The 25761-nt window shown below is 40.1% G+C and overlaps 1 protein-coding gene across 1 annotated transcript in view; it reads right to left on the reverse strand.

The window, feature by feature from the left end:
* Window positions 1-25761, reverse strand: part of LOC122810166 (cadherin-1-like) — a 227167-nt gene that overhangs the window by 196194 nt on the left and 5212 nt on the right. Inside the window, exon 2 of the mRNA XM_044081644.1 lies at window positions 5817-5940. Coding sequence (XP_043937579.1) covers window positions 5817-5940 — 124 coding nt within the window. The remainder of the gene's footprint in view (window positions 1-5816; window positions 5941-25761) is intronic.

Genomic DNA, 25761 nt, shown 5'->3' on the forward strand with positions numbered 1-25761 from the left:
TAAAAATAAATATGTAAAGGCTGGCTTCAGTGCTGTCAGTATGCAGCACTCCTAACATACAATATGTAGGTTGTAGACAAATTGCACTTCCAGTAATGCAAAGGCTCCTCTAACATGCAATTAGCAAATGAATTCCCATCTACCTAATGTGGAGGGTATAAAAATGCAGACAAATTAAATATTTAGATAATACAAGGTCCTGAATTGATGGATACATTGTTCATCTCCAAAGCAGTCATTGCCGTTTATTGCCACTTAAGGGAAGTCAAAAGAACACCTGTACCATCTGAGGCTAAAAATTATATAAATTTTTTTAAAGACAGCTACAATTTGTCTCAAATATCTCAAGTGATCAATCTTCACACACAACCTTCAGAAAAACCTTTTCACCTGTTTGCAAGGTCTGTGAAATTGTACTCTGCCTTACAGCAGGTGTACATACAGGCCCACCTACCCTGCCATTTACTGTCCCACCCCAACACACCCCAAAGCAATCTGTGAGCATAGCCTTATACCTTATTCATTCCACCCGATTACTACTATCTTATGCAGTTGTTCCTTAATTAACATCGAAAAAATCTTCCAGAATTCATTCAACTTGTGTTTTCAACTGCCCCCCCCCCCCAACACAGCCTTGGGCAGCCCTTAGCCATTCTGTGATTAAAATCACCTCAGGCTTTCTCCCGTAGAACAAACGCATTCTGAAGTCCATCACCTGCATTTGCAATTTAAATAGTATAATCAAGATTATCACCTTATCTTGTCCCGAAACCTTTCATGAGTATACCACATTCTTCAGGTAAGTCCTCAGTAATTAAGGAGAATGCTGCTGGGGGGGGGGGGGGGCAACAGTGCTTCACATAGCTTAAGACAGCACCACTGTACATCTTTTCAATATCTTGCTCTTAGCAGATGGCATGACGTCTCACTATTAAATTGTCAGAGTCAAAGGACCCGAATGCAATCCTGACTTGCTCCTGGTGTTTTTGTGAAGTTTGCATGTTCTCTGTCTAAGCATCTTCTCCAGATACTCATGTCTTCCTGCCTTCCAAAAATGCTGCTGCCTAGCTAATCTGTAAACTGTCCATATACATGTCATCTAGATGTCTACCATCCCATGCATTTCAGACCACGGCTGAAAGAAAATCTGTGAAGGATCAGTTCATTTACATACTTACACAACAGCAGCTCCAGGGTGAAAGCTGATCACACCTTCATGCACAACATGTGCATTTTTTCAGGTAAAGGGATCCAACAGCCATGGCGACATTATGATTCTGGGTATCTGAGAGGGCCAGCAGACTAGTACATCAAACATTAAGTTCACATATGGCAGTTTGCACTGCCTGCCTTAGGGGCTTCTGGTGACCCAAGCTTAGGATATCAAAAGTAGTGCGTTTGATGGAGGAGATGCAATTTTGTTGGCAGTGTCCGTTTACCCAGGGGAGGGTCGTATGTGCTTTTGTAATTTCACCGAACCTCACGGAGCTTTGCACACTCTTCTCCCCCAACTTCCTCCATTTTCTGTCTCAACTCCTCCCTTTAAAATATAACGAAAGTGTCAAACAACTTGGACTTAAAGAAAATGCACTGCATTTGAGTTTTTCAGATCATGAATTGTAGAAATATTATACATAAAAACGCTCTTCGTTATTCATGACTTGCTCACTTTGTTGTATTGTTTGAGCAGCATCTCAGAAAAATGTTTTCTTCTCATAATAATTCTTGGACATAATGTAACTTCTGATTAAGTTTAATAATTATTATGATTGACTTCGTACATGTCTGATGTTGACATGGTGTATTTTTTTTTCTTTTGTTTGAGCTTTTCTTCTCAGGCTTCAACTAAAAATGGTCTTAGGCATATTCACTTAAACTAACAACCAAAAGCAAATCAGATAAATAATTAAAAATCAATCTAGGAGCCTTGGGAATGATTTTTATTACATCAGCATTTGAGAGTTATAATTTCATCTCTTCTATTACGTTATTCCAACTATTCACTCCCATCTATAGATTCATAGGTAGGTACTAGGCTATTGGCCCTAGGGCTTATATAAGCCTAGCCAAACGGTACCCTGGCTTTTGCCATCCAAGAAAATTATTTTCCTGTGCCCCTGTCAAGCAGATCCACAGAAGTGATCCCCGGGGTGAATTTCCTATCTCCCATCCAATCAAGATTTTTCTTGAAGAGTGCTAATGAGGAGCTCTGTTTGACATAGATAGGTAGTTTGTTCCAGAGTATGGGAACTCTCAGAGATAGGAATCTATCCCTCCAGCATGGTTCTGTTTATTGTGGTGACAAGGTTTAGGTCCCTAGAGCGTGTAGCTCGGAGGGATTGGGATTTCTTTACATGGAGCATATCCAACAGCTCTGGGTTTGGCATAGCTTTGTATGTTAGGCAGAGATTGCCTCTGAGTAGGCAATATGCGACAAGAGTAAAGCTGGAGTTTTTTTAGATGGTCTGCATAGGGCATCTGTTGGAGGCCGGTAATCCTCTTTGTGAAGTATTTCTGTGGCCTTTCCAGTTGTTGTAGATGTCTTATGAGGTACATACCAAAAGGGGCGTTGTACACTAACGGGTCTAATGAGTGATGAGTAGAGGGATCAATGACCTCTTTTTTTCCTGGATGAGAGACCTTTTGTGAGGAGATGTGCCACGTAGAAGGATTTCCTGACTACTGTGGCAATGTGATTATCAAAGGAGAGACTACTGTCCACCTGTGTCTCAAGGTCTCTCATCACACTTTCAGTCTTAAGTAGACTACCGCATATGTGGTAGTTCATGGGTACAGGGTTTTTACCAAAAAGGATGACAATGCACTTTTTGGCATTGAGCTTGAGGCCAGGGCTTTGACACCAGGCATCAGTCTCAGTGAGGCCCTTTTGTAGGATGTCCACATAGTTAGGAGATTTGATTATGGCTCCTAGTTTGCCGTCATCTGTGAACTTTGTTAGCCAAAGACCTTCTGTGTTAGTCTGTACTTCAGAGAAGTAGATACCAAACAGGCGAGGTCCTAGGACTGAACCCTGTGGTACTCCACTTGTCACTGGTCTGAACCCTGTGGTACTCCACTTGTCACTGGTCTGAAGTTGGATTTAGAGTTTGCTACTTTCACAGTGTGGGTTTTGTCAGTGAGCCAGTTGGCAACCCATCTTGTGACATAGTGATTTATACCTAGTTTAGTGAGTTTGTCTATAATTCCAGAGTGGGGGGTGGTGTTGAAAGCCTTGGTGAGATCTAGATATGCTGTGTGTACCACCTTACCCTCATCTACACCTTTGGTGAAATCCATCAAGTTTAGGAGACATGATCTGCCTTTTACAAACCTGAACTGGGTAAGGTCCAGAGTTTGGAGATTACCAATGTCAATGTCATAGTTTATAAATTCCACGATGATATGCTCCATCGCCTTGCAGACCAGGCTCATCAGGCTAATGGGGTGGTAGTTCCTGGGGTCCATGGTGGCTACCCCTTTGTGGAGTGGGATAACCATTGCTTTGCGCCATTCAGTGGGCACAAAGCTTGAGGTGAGGCTATAAACTGAACATGGTACTTAGGTGGGGTGCCAGTTCATTCTGTAGTTCATGTAGAACACAGCCTGGGATGTTTTCAGGTCCCATGGATGCTGTGTTCTTGGCTTTGGAGAGTGTGTTTTTTACCTGTGCAGCCATGATTACAGGTACTTTGCATTCTTCCAGTATAGAGATGGGCCCTTTAGGGGATGAGAGAGGGGAACCTATCTGCCAGGATGTTGGCAATATCAGTTGGTTCTGTATATTTAGTGCCATTGTGCTGTAACTCAGAACAGATCCGAGTGTTGCCATTGAGATTCTTGACATAGCTATAGAATGCTTTGTGGTGGTCTTTAGAATCAGTGGCGATTTTGTTTTCGTAACTAGCTTTGGAGGATTTTATGAGGGATCTCAGCTTCTTACTGAGGCTGACCACGGAGTTCCTCCAATCATGTGATTTTACTTTTGCAACAGTTTCTTTCGTCTGTTGTAGAGTTTGTTTATAGCAAGGGTCCACCAGATTGGCTTCCTTTTTTTGGAGGATAGCATCTTGGTTCTGTTAGGGATTCATGATCCATGCACTCGTGTAAGTGCTTATAAAGTGCAATTGTATAGGATTCAGCAGTCGTATCTCTATTGTCCATCAGCATGGGTGTTGTGAAGTTTACCACTTCTGTCTTAAGAAGCGTGAAGTTGGCTTTGGAGAAATGTTTTACGGTGGTTTCCCTAATGGGGGGTGGGGATGTCTAGGGTGGTTTGCTTGAGGTCGGATGTGACCAAAAAGGAATTGACCTCTGGTATGGAACACCGGTTGCCCATGTTGGCAATGACCAGGTCTAGGATATTGCTGCCCCTGGTGGGGGTGTGGATAAGTTGATCCAAAGGACTGGAATTTATGAATTCCAGAAAACGTTGCGCACAAGAGTTGGTACACTAGTAGTTTTCCCCAGTTAATGGTGGGGGTAGTTGAAATTGCCCATTATTAGGGTGTTAGGTTGTACCCTAATATTTTCCAGTGTATCAAGAAATGAGGAGTGGGAATCCTGGGGCATGGTGGGGGATCTGTAGCAAGCTACAATTTGCATTGCGGTCTTGCCTATGTTAATTATTTTTATCAAGTCTGACACCACTACATTCCAGTCCACATGTACATTTAAATTTGTACCCACAGTAGACTAAGCATATATGATGGTTACTGATGAAGCTGCCAGATCACCAAGAACCATTCAACCTGCACTCTGTTCTCTCATAGATTAGGAAAGAAAGATGTCATACAATAACTCCCTACCCTGCATAAGTGATGCCAATGCTAGGACATGAACGTTTCACAGCAGCTGGACATCTTTACTGACACACTGCACACATTACTCCTGGTCTCTCGAAGCATAAACCTCATTACAAGTCATTAGGCCACTCTGTTACATCAATAACTACATTCACGGAGCTTGTATGTTGCACTATATTAGTCTGTTATGGCAGACCAACGTTCCACTGCAATTTATCCCAGACAGTCAGATTCTGAACGCAGCAATCACAGTCTGTGTCAGGGAGTCAGTTACTTCTGCTGATAAGGTAATGTACCACAAGCGCATGCCCTGATAGGAATACAACTACACAGTATTTAGTGCTTAGATAAGGCAGTTTTCTAGAAATCCAATAATAAGAAGCATTGGGAACACATTATGGGGAGGGAGAAACTTTGCCTCTAGAACCACCTATTGTTATATCCCAAAAAGCTGCATCATCAGCACAATATAGGCAACCCTCCATAATGGAGTGAAAGGGAGGCAGTCAGAGCTGCAAGCAGTTTATCAGCCTTCCTAAAATTATACCGATTCGGGTTGATCCTGGGTGTCAGACACCACTGTTCCCGCTGGAACTACCACTAGACAACACCTTACAGGTTACAGATGCTAAAATAGTGGCCTAACCTGGGGAACTAAGCGATTATAACAAGAATTATTTTTGGTTGGAGGTGGGTATACCCCCCCCTTCAACATATATTGGTGGGGCAATACATATCAGCAAACTTAGAAGGTGAAACATTAAGCAATGCGACATACATCTTCTGGAATTTGGCATGATCAAAATTATAAAACTGAACTGACCTGCAACCCCTTAAAGATCTCCACGTCGTCATGCTTACTTTAAATTATCAAGTCATTTTGCCTACAGCATCCAAATACAGAGATAAGTATCTAATCAAACACTCCTAGAATATGCTATCAATGGGAAGAGTGCTTCACTGTGAAAATTAAGTAAAAATATTCCCAATGAGAAATAAACACACATCACTTACCTTGGCCTAGGGTCCTGCCCTTTTCTAAGTGTTTGGTGTTTACAAAAAAAACGTAAGTATCTGAACCAAATCCAGGCTGGCACTGTTCAGCTCCACTGTTTTCCTCACAATCTCCCCTCCAAACCTGGAAAACAAAATAGAAACGGTTTATAAAAATGTGGCAGTTAACAGTTTCCCTTAAGCAGAACAAACCATGAGGGCTCTGGCTTTAAAATCAGACTGAACAATCAGAAACATTTACAATTTGGAAGCATATTTAAAGATTTTATACAGAATTAAATTTTAGATAAAGGCAGGAAACTCTGCCATTCTGTGAACAGACAGTTGAGCGGTATGCCTACATGCTTGCATGATGAAACGGAGCGATCCCATGAATGGTGCATACTGACATTTTCTGTGGCATTAAAATCTAGACAAGAAATGTGAATATTAAAGCTTGCAAAGCTATATACTTGTCAGTTTTACACTAGTAAAGAAAGGTCTTCAGCAAAAATATAGTGGAATATGTAACTTATAATGTAAAATTGCAGGGCTTAGTAATGACATATTGGCTACCCAAACAAAATCCATCTACACAATATAGTGTCACACAAGGGTAAAGTTATAAACTTCCATATCAGTGCCACAAAACTTCCATGCTGCAATCCCATAAAAAACTGCCTTATTTCACTAGCACATCTCAATTATACAATTAAAGAATGTAATTATCATTCTGAACCTTATTTCTCAGACACATTTCTTACACTGCAGTATTTGGTTGCGTACATAGTGATATAAAGAACTTGTTTCTCTATGAAACTGTCTTATTTGCAGATTCTTCTTTACAAATTTTAATTTTATTTATACATCTGAAGTACATTCAATGCTGTCAATCTGAGCAAAATGTTGCCTTCAAAATGTATTTGTATACCATGAGCTATGTAGTGTACTGTTTCACTATGCCTTACACCCCTGCTATAAAGAGCATTCCCTTCCAACAAACCAGTAAATGAATCCATGCCAAATGGTGATTTTAGTCAAAATAATTCCTCTTTTAATCTCTCTGAAAAATCACACATACTATCTGATGGTTTGTGTTCACTGGTAAAACAACCACCTAGCAGAATCCATAACTCAGGATACTAGGCTCTTGCAGGTCAGCTTGATGCAGATTGTTCCAGAAAGAGGACAAAGTTGTCATCCAGTCACCTTCCCCGACTAAAGCAAGTTAGACCATTGACTACTTACTAACAGAGTTACTACCTACTTATCCAGAAAAAAATCCCATTGTACAGCTCACGGCACACTGCCAGCTACAACAAAGTCCAACAGACAAGTTCAGGACAGTATCCTGTGCCACATACCTTGATGGCCAAAAAGATAACCAAAAGGTATGACACCACTCATCTCATTAACACCTCTGTGGTGTGGAATACAGCACAGCTCTCACACCTCTCAGCAGCCTGCACACAGCTTGCACTCCTTGATCATTTTCTAAGAAAAGAATGTAAATATTTTGTGAACAGTAAAGATTATTAAAAGTGCAACAATAGCAGTGTTATCAGCAAGAAGTGTTTTTTTACAGTGATACATTCATTGTCTTTCCACAAATACTGTAATATATTATAAAGCACACAAACCCCAAATTATATTTTTGCTAAACTTCACAAATTCTCATATCATGGAAACTGTACAACCTAGACATATATTAGAGCACTTTTGTTAACCAGACATACAGATTTCACGTGACAACAAAAAATCCTTCTAGGAGTGCATGTTTATTCAGATATAATGCTTGACTTTACAATAATATGTATAATTAATAATATAAATAACATTGAATATTTCTAAAGGTGTACAACCTGCAGTGCAAATATCAAAAGATTTCACCTGATCTCAATTTGTATGACACTTGGGATTTTGAAATATTAAGTACTTATGGAAATTGTCACTTTTCATAATTACTAACAAATAACTAGCAATACCTCAGAACAGTGCTATATAAATGGGCATTGGCAGTGAGTATCCAGTCTCCCACCACAGCATATTGCACCGTATTACTAAACATGCACAGCTCTGTTATGAAAACATGAACACAAATATGAAAATACGAACAAGTGACCAATAGGAATTAATTTCTCTAATCCAAAACAGGGAAACCTAGTGTCAAAAGTGCACACTCTGCTGACCTATAAATCCAAAAAACTGCAGACACTGTAGGGGTGCAAAAGGTTCATAGGTAGGTACTAGGCTATCATCCCTGGGGCCTATACAAGCCCAGCCAAAAAAGGTACCCTGGCTTTTGCCAGCCAAAAAAATTATTTTCCTATGCCACTGTCGAGCAGAGCCACAGAGGTGATCCCCCGGGTGAATTTCCTATTTCCCACCCAATATTCAAAATTTTTCTTGAAGAGTGCTAATGAGGAGCTTTGTTTGATATAGATAGGTAGTTTATTCCAGAGTATGGGAAGCCTCTGGGACAGGAATCTATCCCTCCGGCATGTTCTGTTTAGGGACCTAAACCTTGTCACCACAATAGAGAGAGTGTGTACCTCGGAGGGATTGGGATTTCTTTAAGGGGAACATGTCCAACAGCTCTGGGTTTGACATAGCTTTGTATATGTTAGGCAGAGATCACCTCTGAGTAGGTGATATGCGACAGAGTAAAGCTGGAGTTGAGACCGTCTGCGTAGGGCATCTGTTTGAGGCCAGCAATTCTCTTTGTGAGGTATTTCTGTGGCCTTTCCAGCTATTGTAGATGTCTTGTGAGGTACATACCAAAAGGGACTCTATAATGGGTCTAATGAGTGATGAGTAGAGGGGACAATGACCTCTTTTTCTTGGATGAGAAACCTTTTGTGATGAGGTGTGCCACATAGAAGGATTTCCTCACTACTGTGGCGATGTGATTATCAAAGGAGAGACTACTGTCCACCTGTGTCCCAAGGTCTCATCACACTTTCGGTGGCAAGTATACTACCGCATATGTTGTAGTTCATGGGTACAGAGTTTTTACCAAAGGGGATGACAATGCACTTTTTGGCATTGAGCTTGAGGCCATGGCTTTGACACCAGGCATCTGTCTCAGTGAGGCCCTTTTATAGGATATCCACATCATTAGGAGTTTCGATTATGGCTCCTAGTTTGCAGTCATCTGTGAACTTAGTTAGCCAAAGACCTTCTGTGTTAGCCTGTACTTCAGAGAAGTAGATACCAAACAGGAGAGGACCCAGGACTGAACCCGGTGGTACTCCACTTGTCACTGGTCTGAAGTCAGATTTGGAGTCTGCTACTTTCACAGTGTGGGTCCTCGTCAGTGAGCCAGTTGGCAACCCATCTTGTGACATAGGGATTTATACCTAGTTTAGTGAGTTTATCTATAATTCCAGAGTGGGGGATGGTGTCAAAAGCCTTGGCAAGATCTAGATAGGCTGTGTGAACCACCTTACCCTTGTCTACGGCTTTGGTGACAGCTTCAAATAAGTCCATCAGGTTTAGGAGACATGATCTGCCTTTTACAAACCTGAACTGGGTGGGGTCCAGAGTTTGGAGATTACCAATGTCTTTGTTTATAAGTTCCAAGACCTTGCAGACCAGGCTAGTCAGGCTAATGGGGCAGTAGTTCCCAGGGTCTGTGGTGGCCCCCCCTTGTGGAGTGGGATAACAGTCGCTGTGTGCCATTCAGCAGGTACATAGCCTGAGCTGAAGCTATGATTGAACATGGTACTTGGGTGGGGTACCAGTTCGTTCTGTAGTTCATGTAGAATGCAGCCTGGGATGCTGTCTGGTCCCATGGATGCTGGGTTCTTGGCTTTGGAGAGTGTGGTTTTTACCTGTGTAGCCATGATTACAGGAACTTTGTATTCTTCCGGTATAGAGATGGGCTTTTTAGGGGGTGAGAGGGGGGTAAAGTTAGCTCTGAACCTATCTGCCAGGATGTTGGCAATATCAGTTGGTTCTGTATATTTAGTGCCATGGTGCTGTAACTCAGAGCAAATCTGAGTGTTGCCATTGAGATCCTTGACATAGCTATAGAATGCTTTGTGTGGTCTTTAGAATCATAGGCAATTTTGTTTTTGTAACTAGCTTTTGAGGATTTTCAGGGATCGCAGCTTCTTCCTGAGGCTGACCAGGGAGCTCCTCCACTCCTTGGATTTTACTCTTTTTGCAACTGTGTCGTCCTTCTGTTGTACAGTTAGTTTATGGCAGGGGACCACCAGATTGGCTTTCTTTTTTGGAGGATAGCGTCTTGGTTCTATTTGGGATAGCATGATCCATGCACTCATGTAAGTGCTTATAAAGTGCTATTGTGTAGGATTCAGTAGTCGTACCTGTATTGTCCATCTGCATAGACCATAAAACTCTTAACGAGCAGCAGTAAAAGAACCAGCCTTTAACGTATACAAATTAATTCTCTACTGCAGCACATCCTAGATTAACAAGTTTGCCATTTTGTTTATAACTCCCTGCACTTTGTAGTACTGCCTATTATTAGCTAGTGAGTCGCTTAGTTAAGGAAGCCAGACCCAGAAGAGTTCTGGGCACCATAAAGAACTATGGGTGTGAACTGAAAATGTAAAAAAGGCTTTCTAGATTTGAATGAGTTAAATACCTCATACACCTGGCAAAATAGCTCATCAATTCCACCACACTGGTCATTTCTACAAAATACTTCCACACTGTAGGCGACTTGTGCCTGGCCTACAGAGCAGTCTCATACCCTGCTTTAATGGAAATGCTGCACATCCACAAATCAAATGGGACAAGAGTCAGTTGCTCCAAGGACCTTAACAGGACATGCTGGAGAAACAGATGTCTCCTAGAAGTTGCCACTCCTCCGGAACAACAGATGTCTCCTAGAAGTTGCCACTCCTCCGGAACAACAGATGTCTCCTAGAAGTTGCCACTCCTCCGGAACAACAGATGTCTCCTAGAAGTTGCCACTCCTCCGGAACAACAGATGTCTCCTAGAAGTTGCCACTCCTCCGGAACAACAGATGTCTCCTAGAAGTTGCCACTCCTCCGGAACAACAGATGTCTCCTAGAAGTTGCCACTCCTCCGGAACAACAGATGTCTCCTAGAAGTTGCCACTCCTCCGGAACAACAGATGTCTCCTAGAAGTTGCCACTCCTCCGGAACAACAGATGTCTCCTAGAAGTTGCCACTCCTCCGGAACAACAGATGTCTCCTAGAAGTTGCCACTCCTCCGGAACAACAGATGTCTCCTAGAAGTTGCCACTCCTCCGGAACAACATGTCTCCTAGAAGTTGCCACTCCTCCGGAACAGATGTCTCCTAGAAGTTGCCACTCCTCTGGAACAAATTCCCAATTCATGTAAAACAGAACTCCTCAATGACCCTATTTAAGCATAACTTGGAGAACTAGATGTGAAACTGTAAATTTACCTCTGGGGTTTCACCTATGTCTCTCCTGGACAGGGGCAGCAGGTGCCGATCTTAAAATTCACCTTGCTAATCCAGACTAGACTATATACCTTGTTCTATAAGGGAACAAGGGCATAACATGGGTAGGCTTGTAAAGGCCCTAGGGCCAATAGCCTAATTACCTCCTATGATTACTTCCAAGGTAAAGCATCATCTTTGTGCTCTCCAAAGATAAATGCACACCTTCTCTTATATCATTTTTCCTACTATTGACCAGGCATTTGTAAGCCTAGCCGTGCAAACCAAATGTGTCCACAAGTTATATTTTAGACATTTATATTGGGGTCACTGTTGGTTATGACATGATTTACTGACATCCTCGTGCCTATGTGGCACCAGACTAGGGATGCATTTTCTATTTCTCATCCAGTGATCCAAGTTATGCTTAAATAAGGTTAGAGGGGACTTTGTTTCACATGGATGGGGGGCCTATTCCAGGAAAACTGGAATTTTGAGATACGTACCTGTCTCTCCATCTTGTCCTGTTTATATGTTGCAACATTTAGTCTTTAAATGTAGTAGTTCTGATGCTGTTTGTCTTGCAGATGTGCAAAAGGTTCAGAGCGGGGTCCAGGGATACCCTGCATACCAGGACAGACTGCCACTCAGAAGTCTGTAGGAGACCAAGTATATTGATAGCGCTTTGAGGCAATCTACATATAACATGGTTTATGCCCTGTATTCTTTTTGTAAGAAACCACTGCAGACATTCCAGTTGCTGCAAGTATCTGTCAGGTACATACTGAAGGGGGCATTATACCAAATGATGGGTCTGATAAGGGCACAGTATAGTGGTACATGGACTTCCCTGGACCTAGATGCCATGCCCTTACTTATAAGTTGAGCAACACAGAAAAATGTCCTTATTACCCTGGACACATGTTGGTCGAGGGCCAGGTTACCATCTACATGTGATCCCTGACTAGTAGGTCTACTCTTACAGGTGTTTGTCAATAATGTAGTTGCCTGGGGTTACCAACTTTACAGAAATGTGCTACAATACATTTCCTGGCACTGAGTTTTAAGCCATGCCTTTGGCACCAGTCACTTGCCAGTGTTAGACCCTCTGGTAAGATATTTGCATCTAGGTGGGATCTATAACTACTCCCAGTTTGGGCTAATCTATCTGCAAACTTGGACAGCTAGAGGCCTTTGACATTGGCCTTAACTTTCAAGTAGAGGCCAGAAAGAGGAGCAGGGCCAGCACAGAGCCACGAGCCTTAGCAATGTCAAGGCAGGCAGTACAAACTGTTTAACCCTCATCCATTGCTTTAGTGACCTTTTCAAAGACTCTCACCAGGTTCAGTAGGCATGTCCTTCCTTTGATAAATACAAACTGGGGTGAAGCCAGTGTCTGGAGGTTCCCTGTATCTTTGTTGATTATTTTCAAGAGAATTCTTCCCATGGTTTTACATACAAGACTAATGGGTCAATAGTTTCTGGGATCTGTTGACTGTCAGCCATTAAGAAGGGGGATAACTACTGCAATCTTCCATTCTCGCGGCATAAAGCCCGTTTTGAAACTATAGTTAAATAATAACTCCAATGGCTCTGACAGGTTATATTTTAGACTATTCAGGAGGCATCCCAGGATATTACTGGGGCCCAGTGAGTATGTGTTCTTGTCTTTAGTGAGAGAGTGTAGCCAGGACATGCACCATTTATAGTTGGAGGCATTATGGTTTGAAGATATTTCTTGGGGGCATGTCTGATGGTAAGTGGGGAGTAAAGCTGGAACCAAATTTCTCAGCTAGCAGATTTGCTATATCGCCCAGCTCAGTGAATATGACACAAATGACCACCAGTTCACTACACTGCTCTGTGCCGACTTTGAGGTTTCTGACATTGCTGAAGAAGACCTTATGGTTGTCTTTTGCCTGGAAGGCTGTCTTGACTTCAAAATAGGATTGATTGGACTTAAAGGAGTTACCCTTCCTGATTTTGGCCACAATTGTTTTCCTTTCGTAGTATAACCTAATTTGGGATGCCACCAGGGTGGTTTGTTTCTGGAATTTATTTTGGGCCTACTTCTGGCAAGCACAGCAAACTATATGGCCATTTACATGGTTGTACAGTTTCTGTGAATAATTCTGTATAGGCCGCTGTGTTCTTAGACTTTGGAGGGGCATTGAATTTGGACGTACTATTGCTTGATAAAAGGTAGCCTGCCTTGGAATACTTCCTATTACTGGGTTTACTGCAGTTAGAGAGTTGATTTTTATTTCAAAAGGAGACCGCTTTATGGTTGGAACTTACCAAGTAGGATGCAACACTGGGGTAGGGAGCAGCATTGTTCCATATGTGTCGAGTATGAGGTCCAGTATTTTGGAACCTCTTGTGGGCATATGCACTAAATGGTCAACAGTGTTTGTATTAATGAAGTCTATGAATCTCTGTCCCTGCAGATTTGAGGCTGTACAGTATTCCCAGTCTACAGATGGGAAATTAGAGTCCCTCATCTGCAAGTTGTTAGGTTAGAGGTTGAGTGTCTTCAGTAGGTCTGTATGCACAATGAGTTTTTTGGGACATAGAGGGTGACCTATAGCTTGCTAGGATATGGTGAAGGAATTTTATCTACAGTGACCTGCACATGGACAAACTCCAGTGCATCATCCTGTTTAACCAACCTAGGAGGTCTGCTTGTTATTGATGTATATCAAGACCCCTCCACCTTTACTCTCCATCTGTGAAGCTACTAGTCTAAAAAATGTGGAAGGTTCTGAAACCTTGCAATGCTGGGGTATTCCCTGCACCTTTAAATCAAGTCTCAGTAAGCAGAGGTTTATATTTCTCCAGAGTGAGAAGGGCTTGGAGGGACTGCAGCTTATTGTTTAGGCTCCTGGTATCAAGCAGCAACACTTTTGGGTTCAGATAAGTTGATTTTGCTATGGTTGGCAGGTTTGTCAATTCGCCGATGCCTAAAAAATGCTCTATGGCAAATAAAAGTTTTAGCCAGCATTCAAAAGCCTAAAGGGAGCAGGTGCAGGCCATCCTTGGTAAAGCAACATTATCCGTTAGCCATGTCTTCTGATACTGGCAAGTACTGAATCCCATTTAAATTACAGCAGAAAGGCAGCCAATTGTTAAAAATCAAACCATCATTTGTTTGTACTGTGCCATCATCCTTGGTGAAGGTAATATTCTGCTAAACGCAAGGCTCATAGCAGCCTGACACTCAGTCAGAAAGATCCATCTTTTCATACAGTCTAGGGAGGTACGTCTCCGGTCATTTATATTTACCTGGAATCATACTGCTATCTGTGGTGCATGGACTCAATTGTGAACGTAATTTGGCAGATTCTGGCTCCAGATAAGCAAATCAGTTATCTTCTCTTTGTTCAATGGTTAGAAGCGGCATCAGTACATCTTACAATGAGACCCTATGATGAGGGTCCACGAAAGCGTGTTCGCTTGCCTTATGGGCATTGTATTTGCAGCTTCACAGTGTGGCAGAATGGGTGGTGTTCGGTGTTGCTTTTGGGTTATATAGAACTCTACTCAGTCCCATGATCTCATCACCAGTTCAGATTTACTGACCGTTCTACACAACGTTCCATAATCATACTACCACTTCAGGATTCACTGACTGTAGTCCTACACAAACTATAGCAGAAAACAAAATCTGATAAAAAAATGTAAGTCCGTGACCGCAGTCGTCGCAGCTATGATAATCCAAACCAAAAAAAAAAAAAAGAGAGACTTCATTAGTATAACAAAAATCATAAAAAAGCAGTTGAAATACGGTCATTCAATTACATTTCCACCAATCAAATGTGGTCATTAATTAACTCCATGGAAACCGATGAATATTTAAAAGAACCTCGCTAGTATAATTACAACTCTGACATAATAAAATAAAATATTATGATGTAAACCTATATGTATTTTTTTTTTAATATATATATATATATATACATATATATACATACATACATACATATATACATACACACACATTATATATATATATATATATATATATATATATATATATATATATATATATATATATATTAGGTTAATATATACTGTTCTGTTATTACAGTTACTGTATTTTACTTCCTTTTTCGTGTAAAGCTGGCACACTGGAAGATGCATCATTCAAGCCTGGGGGAACATCGCAGCTAACCTAAACTGCCGTTCTGTTTCTTTTTTTCTTTAAAATCTTTTTCCAGTCTCCTCCCCTGGCATAGAGTTCAATAATTTCCAAAATCCCAAATAACTGTAAAAAGTTCGAACAAACTTGGGAATGTTTATATAATGCACCATTTTGTTTCCCATTCCTAATATCATTTACATGCCCATGTATTCTACATCTTAGGGGGCACTCAGCCTTAACTACATAAAAATAAACACATGTGGCACAGATACTTAAACTACCCTACATGTCCTGCAATTACCTTTTTTAAAATAAACTCTACTGTGCATTCTATTATTCAGGGCGATTGGATCTTTCCTTAAAAATAAAGTAACATTGATTGCAAGCTCCACACGGTCTGGTACAGGCATGTATTATACATGGAGAATTTATTTTATTTTTCAAACGTTTAAAGTTTGCTCCTGTACTATACACAAATCTAGGTGCTTTACCCACCTTATCAAAAATATCTTTATATATTGCTTTTTAAAAAATACACATAGTAAAATAAAATATTATGATGTAAACCTATGTTCAAGTTTTAATTATCCTAGCCAGGTTTTTTTAAAATATTCACTGTTTTTTGATGGAGTTAATTAAAGACCACATTTGCTTTGTGGATATGTAATAGAATGACAGTATTTAAACTGCTTCTTTATGATTTTTTTTTTTATTCTGATGAAGTCTCTTTTACTGAGATGAAAGCACTCAATAACTGTGCTAAGACTGGTTTGGATTATAGTAGCTGCGATTGGGTCTCTCGGACTTTATACATTTTTATTATTACTCCTATACAAGGTCTCATGATCACATTACTAGTTCAGATTTATTGACTGTTCTATACAAGGTCCCACGATCGTACTACCAGTTCAGATCTACTAACTGGTCGTTTTATACAAGGTTCCCTCCATACACCCCACAGTCCCATGGCAGATGTGCGAGTGCTATGGTGGTGTAAACTCCATGCACCACAGAAGAAGTGGACACTAAATGCAGCCATTCCTTGACCTACAATGTAGTTTCTTCCCTGTAAAATGATACACACTTTCACACCACCTGGGTCTGCATAAAATCTCAAAGTAAGAAACTTGCCTCCCTGGCTGTCACATCACATCACCTACTGCATTTTAAAAATTCTAGACCAAAAAAAGCCTTCAAATCCAAGTGTTTGCGGTCCTGCCATATGCTTCACTACTGGAGCCATGCAATTTTTGACTTCCCGGTGCTGCAGACTTCCTGAAGATACATGTTATCTCTGTCACCTCAGATAAGTGAAAGGCTGAAAAGAAATGGCACAAAATGCAACACTTCTGGATAATGGAAGGAATGACTGTGGGAAAAGGAAACTTAATACTCAAGACAGCTTGAAGCAAACACTTTGAGTCCTCATTACAGAGTCTGTAAAGGATGAGAACACAAGCACACGAGTCACTGGAAAAAAAAGTGAGCAGGGATTCTGACCTCTGCCATTCTATACGGATGGAAAAGCACTCCTGCAGAGGAGGGTAGGGCATTCGAGCCTCACCTTGTGGGGAAGCAGGCTGCACTGTGGGTGAAAGAATGCCAAGCCTAAAATGTTGGTATGTTTGCCCTTTTCAGCACATTTAGAATACAACAAAATAATAATTAGCAGTAGCTACACATTGTGTTAAATATAATACGGATACAAGTTTAAAATATAGTTTCCAGTACGTACCCATATTTGTTCTTTAAAGTGTATTCATTTTGTAGCTCTTAATCTATACCTTTTAAATTCACAAAAGAAGCAAAGCTGTGAACCCAGTTATTCTCATTTCTTTTGAAACAGAAGATTAAAGAAAAAACTGTTTTGCTGAAAGGCTGTTGAAGTCTCAGATTTCACGTAATGTTTAGTTTTACTTGCACATTCCTTTTGTTACTAATTGTGTGAACTTGTCTGTTCATTTGAAGTTCCTCAGTACACACACATTAACTACTACTCATAAAACACTCCTTTTCTTTCACCTCTTACAACTTCCCATCTCCAACTTTGTTGGAAGGCACGTCAGTTTTTCTTTGCTTGGTTTAGTAGTAAGCACAGATACAGAGGCATGTCAAACCAGAGGTTAGTCCTTCAATGGAGGTTCCTAATTGGAGACGTAATGAAAGTGTGCTGCTCAGCCTTCAAGCATTAAAAAAACCCTAGAACTGGCCTTTAAAAATGATAGCAGACCGTCAAAGAGGAGCGTGTTCTTATTTTTCAGAAAAGTTGTCCTTTATTAACCATACCTTCTACAGTTTAGAGAGAATGAATCGTTGCATATGCTATTATTTATAATTTGTCATTTGCTAACTGGGTTAGTCCAACTGCGCCAATGGCCCGTTTTCAGTGGAGACCCAAAGAGAAAAGCTCCAAAGTTACAGACTAAAGTATTACATACACAATATACAAAACAGTTAACATGTTCAGTAAACAGATATGCAAGCCAAAACTAAAGTGCTTATCTGGAAAAGGAGAGTGAAACAAGCATTTCCTTAGGACAGCCGAGCAAAAACAAGGAAGCTTTCTCAAAGCAGCGAGTGGTGACACAAGGCAACGTACTCGGGGATAAAGACGGGTAGAGGACTATACTTAGTTTAGGATTATTTTATGAATTTACAAAGTAAATCACCATAAGCAGGCCTGACTTTATGAGGATCAATGTAAATCAGAGAGGTGCCAGGCAGAAGCCAAAATCAGAACGCCGTGCCTAAATCACAGTAGTTAAAGTCATGATCAGGCCTGAAAATAGGTACATTCCTCCAAAATAAGGAGGGTTGACAGGCCTGAATGAAAGCAAGATACAGAAACCAAAATTATTCAAGAATATTTTTGAAATGCAATCTTTGGGTTAAAAGAACAGCATGAAATACTGTGATGCTAAACAAGCTCCCATAGAAACTACACAGCATGTCAAGAAACATTTAGTTGCAGACCTTAACCCTTGCTCACTGTTTACCTGTACAGATTTACTAAAGACACTTCTTGAAATAACTGTGACTCAGCTCAGTGTGCCTCACAAGACACCAAATAAAACAAAACCTGCTTTTTGGGTTTCTTTTCTTCCGTAGAAGAGAAGTCAGATTGCAAATTTTTTTTTTTTTTTTTTAAATAAGGACACATCCATACTGGATACCTGCCTGCAGAAAAATGCCAACATAACTCCTATATTTTCACTTGTATTGAGCTAACAGAAGTTCACAATTCACAAGAATCCCTTGTGAGGCCACAATGTTCAAACATATCATGCCAAGGTACGAAATCCTTGAGGCCACAATGTTCACACGGATCTTGCCAATGCACATGATATTTCAGCCTTAGCAAATCAAATGGGCCTAATCAACTCACTGGACATAAGCTCAGTTTTGTAACATCTGTAAAAACTGCACATTACAGCTCTGCACAAGAGTAGCAAAAACTGTGCAACACAATTAAATTAATCCATCTACTCCATCTCAGAATGCCCTAGAAATGGTGTCTAATCTTAAAAAAGCAATGAAATGACAGCAAGCACATAACTTCTGAATCAAACAAATCCAGAATGCAAAACATCTGCACGGTGTCCTGACCATTATCTCGGTTAGATCAGTGAGTATACATTAAGTAAAGGGTTTCAAAGCCTTCATTCCAGCCTTCCTGGTTAAACCATGGAAGCTACCAAGTCTTGGGGTGATCCCTGGTTCCGACAGCATTTGATCCATCGTTTACTTTAATATTTTGGGGATATGCAAGGTGTGAGGTACAGCATGGCACACCCTTAGGTTTTTCTGCATCACCTGCATAAGTACACCTAGTACTGCACTGTTGGATTTATCATAAGCCTCGTGTCCTGGACCACCCAGCACCAGTTGGGAACTTTAGAGTTTCATATTTACTCCTCATGTTCCTTCATCCACCTCTAATTCCCCAGTACAGGTAACAGGAATGATCACATATAAATAGTAAAGGGTATATTACACCAATAAAAATCTGAAGAGAGAAACATTTGTTCCAAAGACACATCTCCTATTACCTGCAGTTAGTTAACAGTCACATTACTCAAGAGTACAACATTACCAAATACCTCTTGCATGTTTAAACACAGAAAATTCCCAAACACTTCATGCATAAAATTAAATAAGGGCAAAAAAATACAGATAGGAACTTCCAGAGAACCTTGTAAATGCTACAATATGCATTAAAAATGTTAGCAGAGTGATTTTTTTTTATTATATATTAGTAAACGCCATGTGATCTTCAACATAATTTCGGAAAAGTTCATTTTGATGATCACATGGAATTTATTAAAGTTTCACACACACTACTGTCATTTGACAAAAGATTGTAGGAAGTACTGGTCTGTGGAAAACATTTACTCCATACAGTGACAAGAGAACATTGATATACAAGGGAAAGTGTTTACATGGGTATGTTTATACCCCAAGCAGACTCCAAAGAATTTTTCCTCAGCTAGATTGCAAATGCTGGTGGTGTGATGGGAAAGAGAGGTGAACGGAAACATACATGGAAACATAGTTTTAGGAGTGTAATCAGTTGGCAAACTTAAATAATTCCCTGCAGACCAGTCTGTCAAATACTGGGTGAGCAGATTGGTATAACTAAGGAAAGGGTTTTGTGAGCTACATTATGGATTCAGAACGCCTAGACAATAGTAAGGCCTTGAGTTTAATTCCTGTGGCTGCCAAAAAAGCAATTACTAGAAAATGTAAATAAAGTTTAAACAACCCAAACTGGAAGTGGGATGGTTAGAAAAGAAAAAAAAAGAGCAGATTACATTAAAAATGGGAACTGCACGAACAATAAATGCAGAAAAATGTTTTAGAGAAGGAATTAGGTTTAAGAGAAGGCAGGAATTGAATGAGCTATGTAATGTTCGACTGACAATGACTATACAAAAGATTCTAAATGATGGATAATGTCTGTAACTGAAAATGTCAGTATGGTTTGTTTTCATTTATATAAATGCACAATTACTTATAAGTGATAATTCAATAAAGATGCTTTTATTAAAAAAAATAATAACTTCCATTTTCTGTTGTTACAATAAATAAATGCATCTCTGTTGCTGTTAGAGGTGGCTCTATCACTAGACAGCCCAGGTAGTTGCCTAGGGCCCTACTGGCCGGGGGGTTTAAATTAAAACAAAAGTCTTCTTTAAGAGCATTTGCTTTTAAGAACACCCTCTGTATGGAACATTTACATCTCATCATGGGCCACACACACTGATGCTTACTTTTTCTTCTAGCCCATGTCTGTGAGAGGAATTTAAACACACAACTATTACTGCTTCTCGCAGGATGTTAACACTAAAGTAAGGTACGTGCGTGTACAAAAATGCCCTACTTAGGGGCAGTATGTTAGTTAATTTAACCAGGCTCAAACCTGGTACCTTAGTTACAAGAGAGACAAGAGCCTGAATCCTCTACACCAACTACCAAGCTATGAGCTTCAGTGCATTTTCAAGGAACTGTGAGCTTCAAGTGAAAATAAGTTTACTGGTGCTCATGCTAAGTTGGTTTTCAATGTGCAACTGTTTTGTTTAGCAACTGGTTATCACGGTTTGTGCTAGAGAATTTCAAAGCAGTGTTAGTAGCACAACAGGTAGCATACTTGCTTTTGATGCAGAAGGCTTTGGGTTCTACTCCCACACCATGTAGATGGATTGCTGATACTGTGCTATTTAAAAGGCATGGGGTGTAATGCTACAGTCCTGAATGTGTCCTCCCTTTCCATTAGATGCCTTGTAAATATGAACCTATTGTCAGTTTGCCATCCATTCCCTATTAGCATTATATATCTCCATATATGGGTCTAGTTCACTTGACCTAAAACTCATTTGATTGACAACTATTTTACTACCACTCAATTGACCTAAATTTCATTTGACTGACTTGTAGGTTTTCCTTCACCTGTGACTTGCTTATGATAAAAAGAATTACTGTAACTTAGTGCTGACTGTTAGAATGTTGATAGTCATGTAGAAAGTAGTGTTGTAGCATTTCTAAATGTGGGTTTGTCTCTCTACATTTTTATGGGAAGTATTTAAAGTAATTTGGAGAAGGTTTTGCGAGTTCCCAGCAATAGTGGCAGTATGTAGAGTACTGTAAGACAAGTTAAAGGTATATGCCCTTTTCCCCACTGTAGTGCAATCCTTGAGTTAGTATATACAATTAGAGGGTGTGGGGGGCACAGCACCCTACATTAGGGGGTGTGGGTGGCATAGCTCCCCCCATCTAGTTTGGTTGTACATTGTCCCGTTTCTGTAACAGGTAAGTAAGTAGATTTTTAAGTTTTGGAAAGGGTTAGTTATTGGTGTTCCAAATGTGCTTGTCTATGGATTAAGATTTAGTATGTTGAAATTCAGCATTGTAAGCTGCCGGTGAAATGTGAGTCAATCAAATGAGTTGTCAGTCAAATGAAATTTAGATCAACTGGGTGTCAGTCAAATAAGTTTTAGGTCAAGTGAAGTAGATCCATATATGTGCGCGTGTGTGTGTAATAAATATAACATAGGCAATTTATTCTTCAAGGGCTGAAGGCACTGAATTTGTAAATGAAACACTGAAATATAAAGTTATTTGCAGATCTCTTTAATGTTGCATTATTCAGGTGACTTACTTCTGCAGAAATTAGGCATATTGACTGATATTGGTGGAATGTAACATCAGAAGTCTAAGTGGCCTTTTATGGTTGAAATGTTCCGAAATGGGTAGTTTTGCCATTATTGGTTTACAGATTTTGTTTCATTGTTTACTGGGAAAAATGCTCAAAACTAGAAATTTAAAACACGCTCTAATAAGTGGTGCTGTATTATACAGGGGATATAATTTAATACAATCAGGAAGGTGAATCAAAGAACACAAAAATGTATGCATGGTCCTAAAAATGTGTGCATGGGGGCTATGGTTTGAAAACAGCCCAAAGGTAAAAAATCTTCCACTGGCCAGATTCATTGAAACTCTTATTCAAAGAAAATGTGAGTCAACTTACTGTTAATTCTAAGTCTGTTTTCATTACAAGATTGTATTGTTTTGTTTAACAAATGTCCATCAGTCTTTGTGCTATAAGATTTGAAACTGAACTTTTAAAATTAAATCAAAATATCTGTAATCATTGCAGAAGTAAAGAAAATGCTATGCAGCCTGACAGGTTTGAACAGTGTTTACGGTAACTGGGGAGAAAACAGCCAAATAATGGGATACTGCAATGGGTGAGGGAGGTCCATTACCCTGCCTAGGCACCATTCGACTGTGACCTGGCTCTGGTTGCTGTAATACAAAGTGATTCAGCATCAATGTCAAAATATACAGCTGCTTGAAAATCTCAGAAAAGGCAACCTAATTAAAAAAGCTATCCCACGTCATGTGAGAACTGTGATGGTTTCTCTCTGCAGCAGCCATGCACAGTGGCTGTTCAGATGAAATGGAGGTCTGTAAGGAAGCCAAGGACAGTAACCCACCTGATGTGAGGTCTGTAAGGAAGCCAAGGACAGTAAACCACTTGATGTAAGTGTGCTATTTAAAAACATAGCCCAAACGTTTTCGTTCTACACAGCAACTGGTTTATTACACTTATGATTATATGGGAGTATAGGCTCACTCCAACTACTGGAAGAGAGTAAAATTTAAAATGCACCAATGTAGTGTGTCTGTATAACCTCTTCAGAACCATGTACCAATGTATTGTGTGTCTGCATAACCTCTTCAGAAGCATTTCCCACAGCAATCTCACAGTCTGACCTTTAGGTATGGGAAAATGTTGGCAAATAAACTAGATTTTTATTGCTGTAAAACTGCAAAATTCTCAAATAAAAGGCTCACTGCTTCTGTTCATTAAAATTCAACTTTATTGGGGTGGGAGGTGGGGTCAAAACTCATGCCATTAGTGGAGATTTGAACCCCTGTCATATTATACACTATGGGAATTTTTGCAACATGATAATGCACAGTTATTTCTTCCCTCAAATAGGAGTGCAAACCTAAACCTATCAACACTATGAGCAGAAAGTGTGTGTGTGTGTGTGTGTGTGTGTGTGTGTGTGTGTGTGGGTTCTTTTGTTGTACTCTGCCGATCAATGCTTTGCAACTGGCGACATGAAGTTAACAAATTTTTCTCAGTCTGGATGAGGTCTAGTCATGTCTGGACTCAGCATTAGTGCACGTGATGATTTAAAATACTTAACGAGAAGTGAAATGATCCTTCCTTGACACTTTTTTGGTAGGTCAGTCAAATCGACTGGCATGTTTTTAATGGTGGGAAGAAACTGAAATAACGGAAGAAAACTCAGACATTGAAAAACCTTGCAAAACTCCACAGTAGCCTGAAATACATAAATCTTAGCAGCACACCACTAAACAAAGCAGCTGTCCACATGCATGACCTGAAAAGAGATCTGGAAATTGTCATAAGAAACACATTATTGCATCCACCTGCTAAAAATAGGTTTTCTTCCTCTACAGTACCATGCATAACTTGCCAGATTGTATGATTCCCATCAGAAGGGCGAGAATAGTCCTTCTCTTACTGCAGAATGAAACTTCCGCCTACAGTGCGTCCATCATTCAGATCTGCATTTGGCTCACCACTAAGCAGGAGAGGTATCCTTCCCTGCTTTGGACTAGTGGGACCACATGGTCTTATTTAAATTTGTTAACCAGATATGTAATGGAAACCAAGGTCCATTTCCAGGGAAGACATGAGGGAATAAAATCCCCGCAGATGCAAGTACAAGTAACAGAAGAACAGCTTTTAACAAAATCAAATGGTGGATCTGCAGGTAAAACACAACGCGTCATACACTACCTTACACAAGTACAAGTAACAGTAGAACAGCTTTTAACAAAATCAAATGGTGGATCTGCAGGTAAAACACAACGCGTCATACAACGCGTCATACACTACCTTACACAAGTACAAGTAACAGTAGAACAGCTTTTAACAAAATCAAATGGGTGGATCTACAGATAAACACAACGCATCATACAACGCGTCATACACTACCTTACACAAGTACAAGTAACAGTAGAACAGCTTTTAACAAAATCAAATGGTGGATCTGCAGGTAAAACACAACGCGTCATACAACGCGTCATACACTACCTTACAGAGTCCACAAGGGCTATCAAAAACGTTTGCACAAGGATGCTGGGTTGCATTGGTAGGGTACTGCAATGACTGAGGATTTGTGCATCTGTTTGTGATAACAGGTGAGATGATCTGAAGGAAACTTTGACGGTAGAAGTGGAATTCACATCTCTAAATTTGTTTGGACAAAATACAGATGAGAAGCTAGAATCCCCATCATCTTAACTGGTAGGAAGCATAAAAGTACCTAAAGTTTAGACTTGGGCTGTAAAATATTATGGGTATGGGACAGCAGGGTACATGTCAACCCACCAGCATGCGATATTCACTCAAAGTATCAAAAAACATCAGAGCTGGGCAGATTAAAATACAATTTAACTTCTGCTCAGGTGCAAGGGTAGAAGAATCACTCTAGCAGTCATACATTTAGCATGGACACATTTCTGCTTACTTAAAATAAAATACTTGTTATAAATTATTTAAGCTATAACTGAAACTAATCTCATATAAAAAAGATACAAATTCTAAACACTACAAAACACAAATCATGCAAGACTTCTCCATCTCTCCCAGTTTGCCCCTTCACTGCAAATAGTACACATTCTACTATTCCATCCCCCATAACTTTCCCAGTTTTAAATGCCTCTTTTTTTCCTTTTTCTTTCTCCCTTCAGGTCTACATCCAAACCTTAAAAACAGATATTTCATACATTCTCTATTACACATATAACTGCTATGATTAATACTTTATTGCATTATAATGTATTTTTATTTGTACCCATAATGCACCTGAAAACATTCCATTGTTACTAGTGCTCTGTCCCGATTAACAAGCTGAAGTCTTGATCATTTCTGCTTCATTCATGTCATTCGCTTAAAATGTCTGTATCTGGTGCACAGCATTTGTATACAGTGTATGTTTTGACTTCTCCTTTCAGCTTTTGCAGTTAGGGGTCACCACAGTAGAACAATAATCTAATATAATATCTGGCAATGATGCAATCTGCTCTAATATAGAACAGCTGCTTACAGTGTATGCCTCCCTGCTGTTCTGGTCACTTGCCAATATATTCTCAAAAAATTCCCCTAAACTGACTGTTCACACTCAGAGTTTCCCCCAAGTACAACTTAGACCCCTCCATTTCTGACAACTACCACCAAGCCATTTTGCCCACTGACAAAGGCATGATTCTCCCATTCTGCCCATTCATCTGCTGGCTGTTCAGCTTAAACAGGGTTCTGGGACTACAGTCAGTGCTCTGAGTACAGCCCCCTAGGATAGACAAAAAAGTAACTCAATG

The sequence above is a fragment of the Protopterus annectens genome, chromosome 8.part1 (assembly GCF_019279795.1).
Source record: "Protopterus annectens isolate FY-2018-M chromosome 8.part1, PAN1.0, whole genome shotgun sequence".
Classification (NCBI taxonomy): domain Eukaryota; kingdom Metazoa; phylum Chordata; order Ceratodontiformes; family Protopteridae; genus Protopterus; species Protopterus annectens.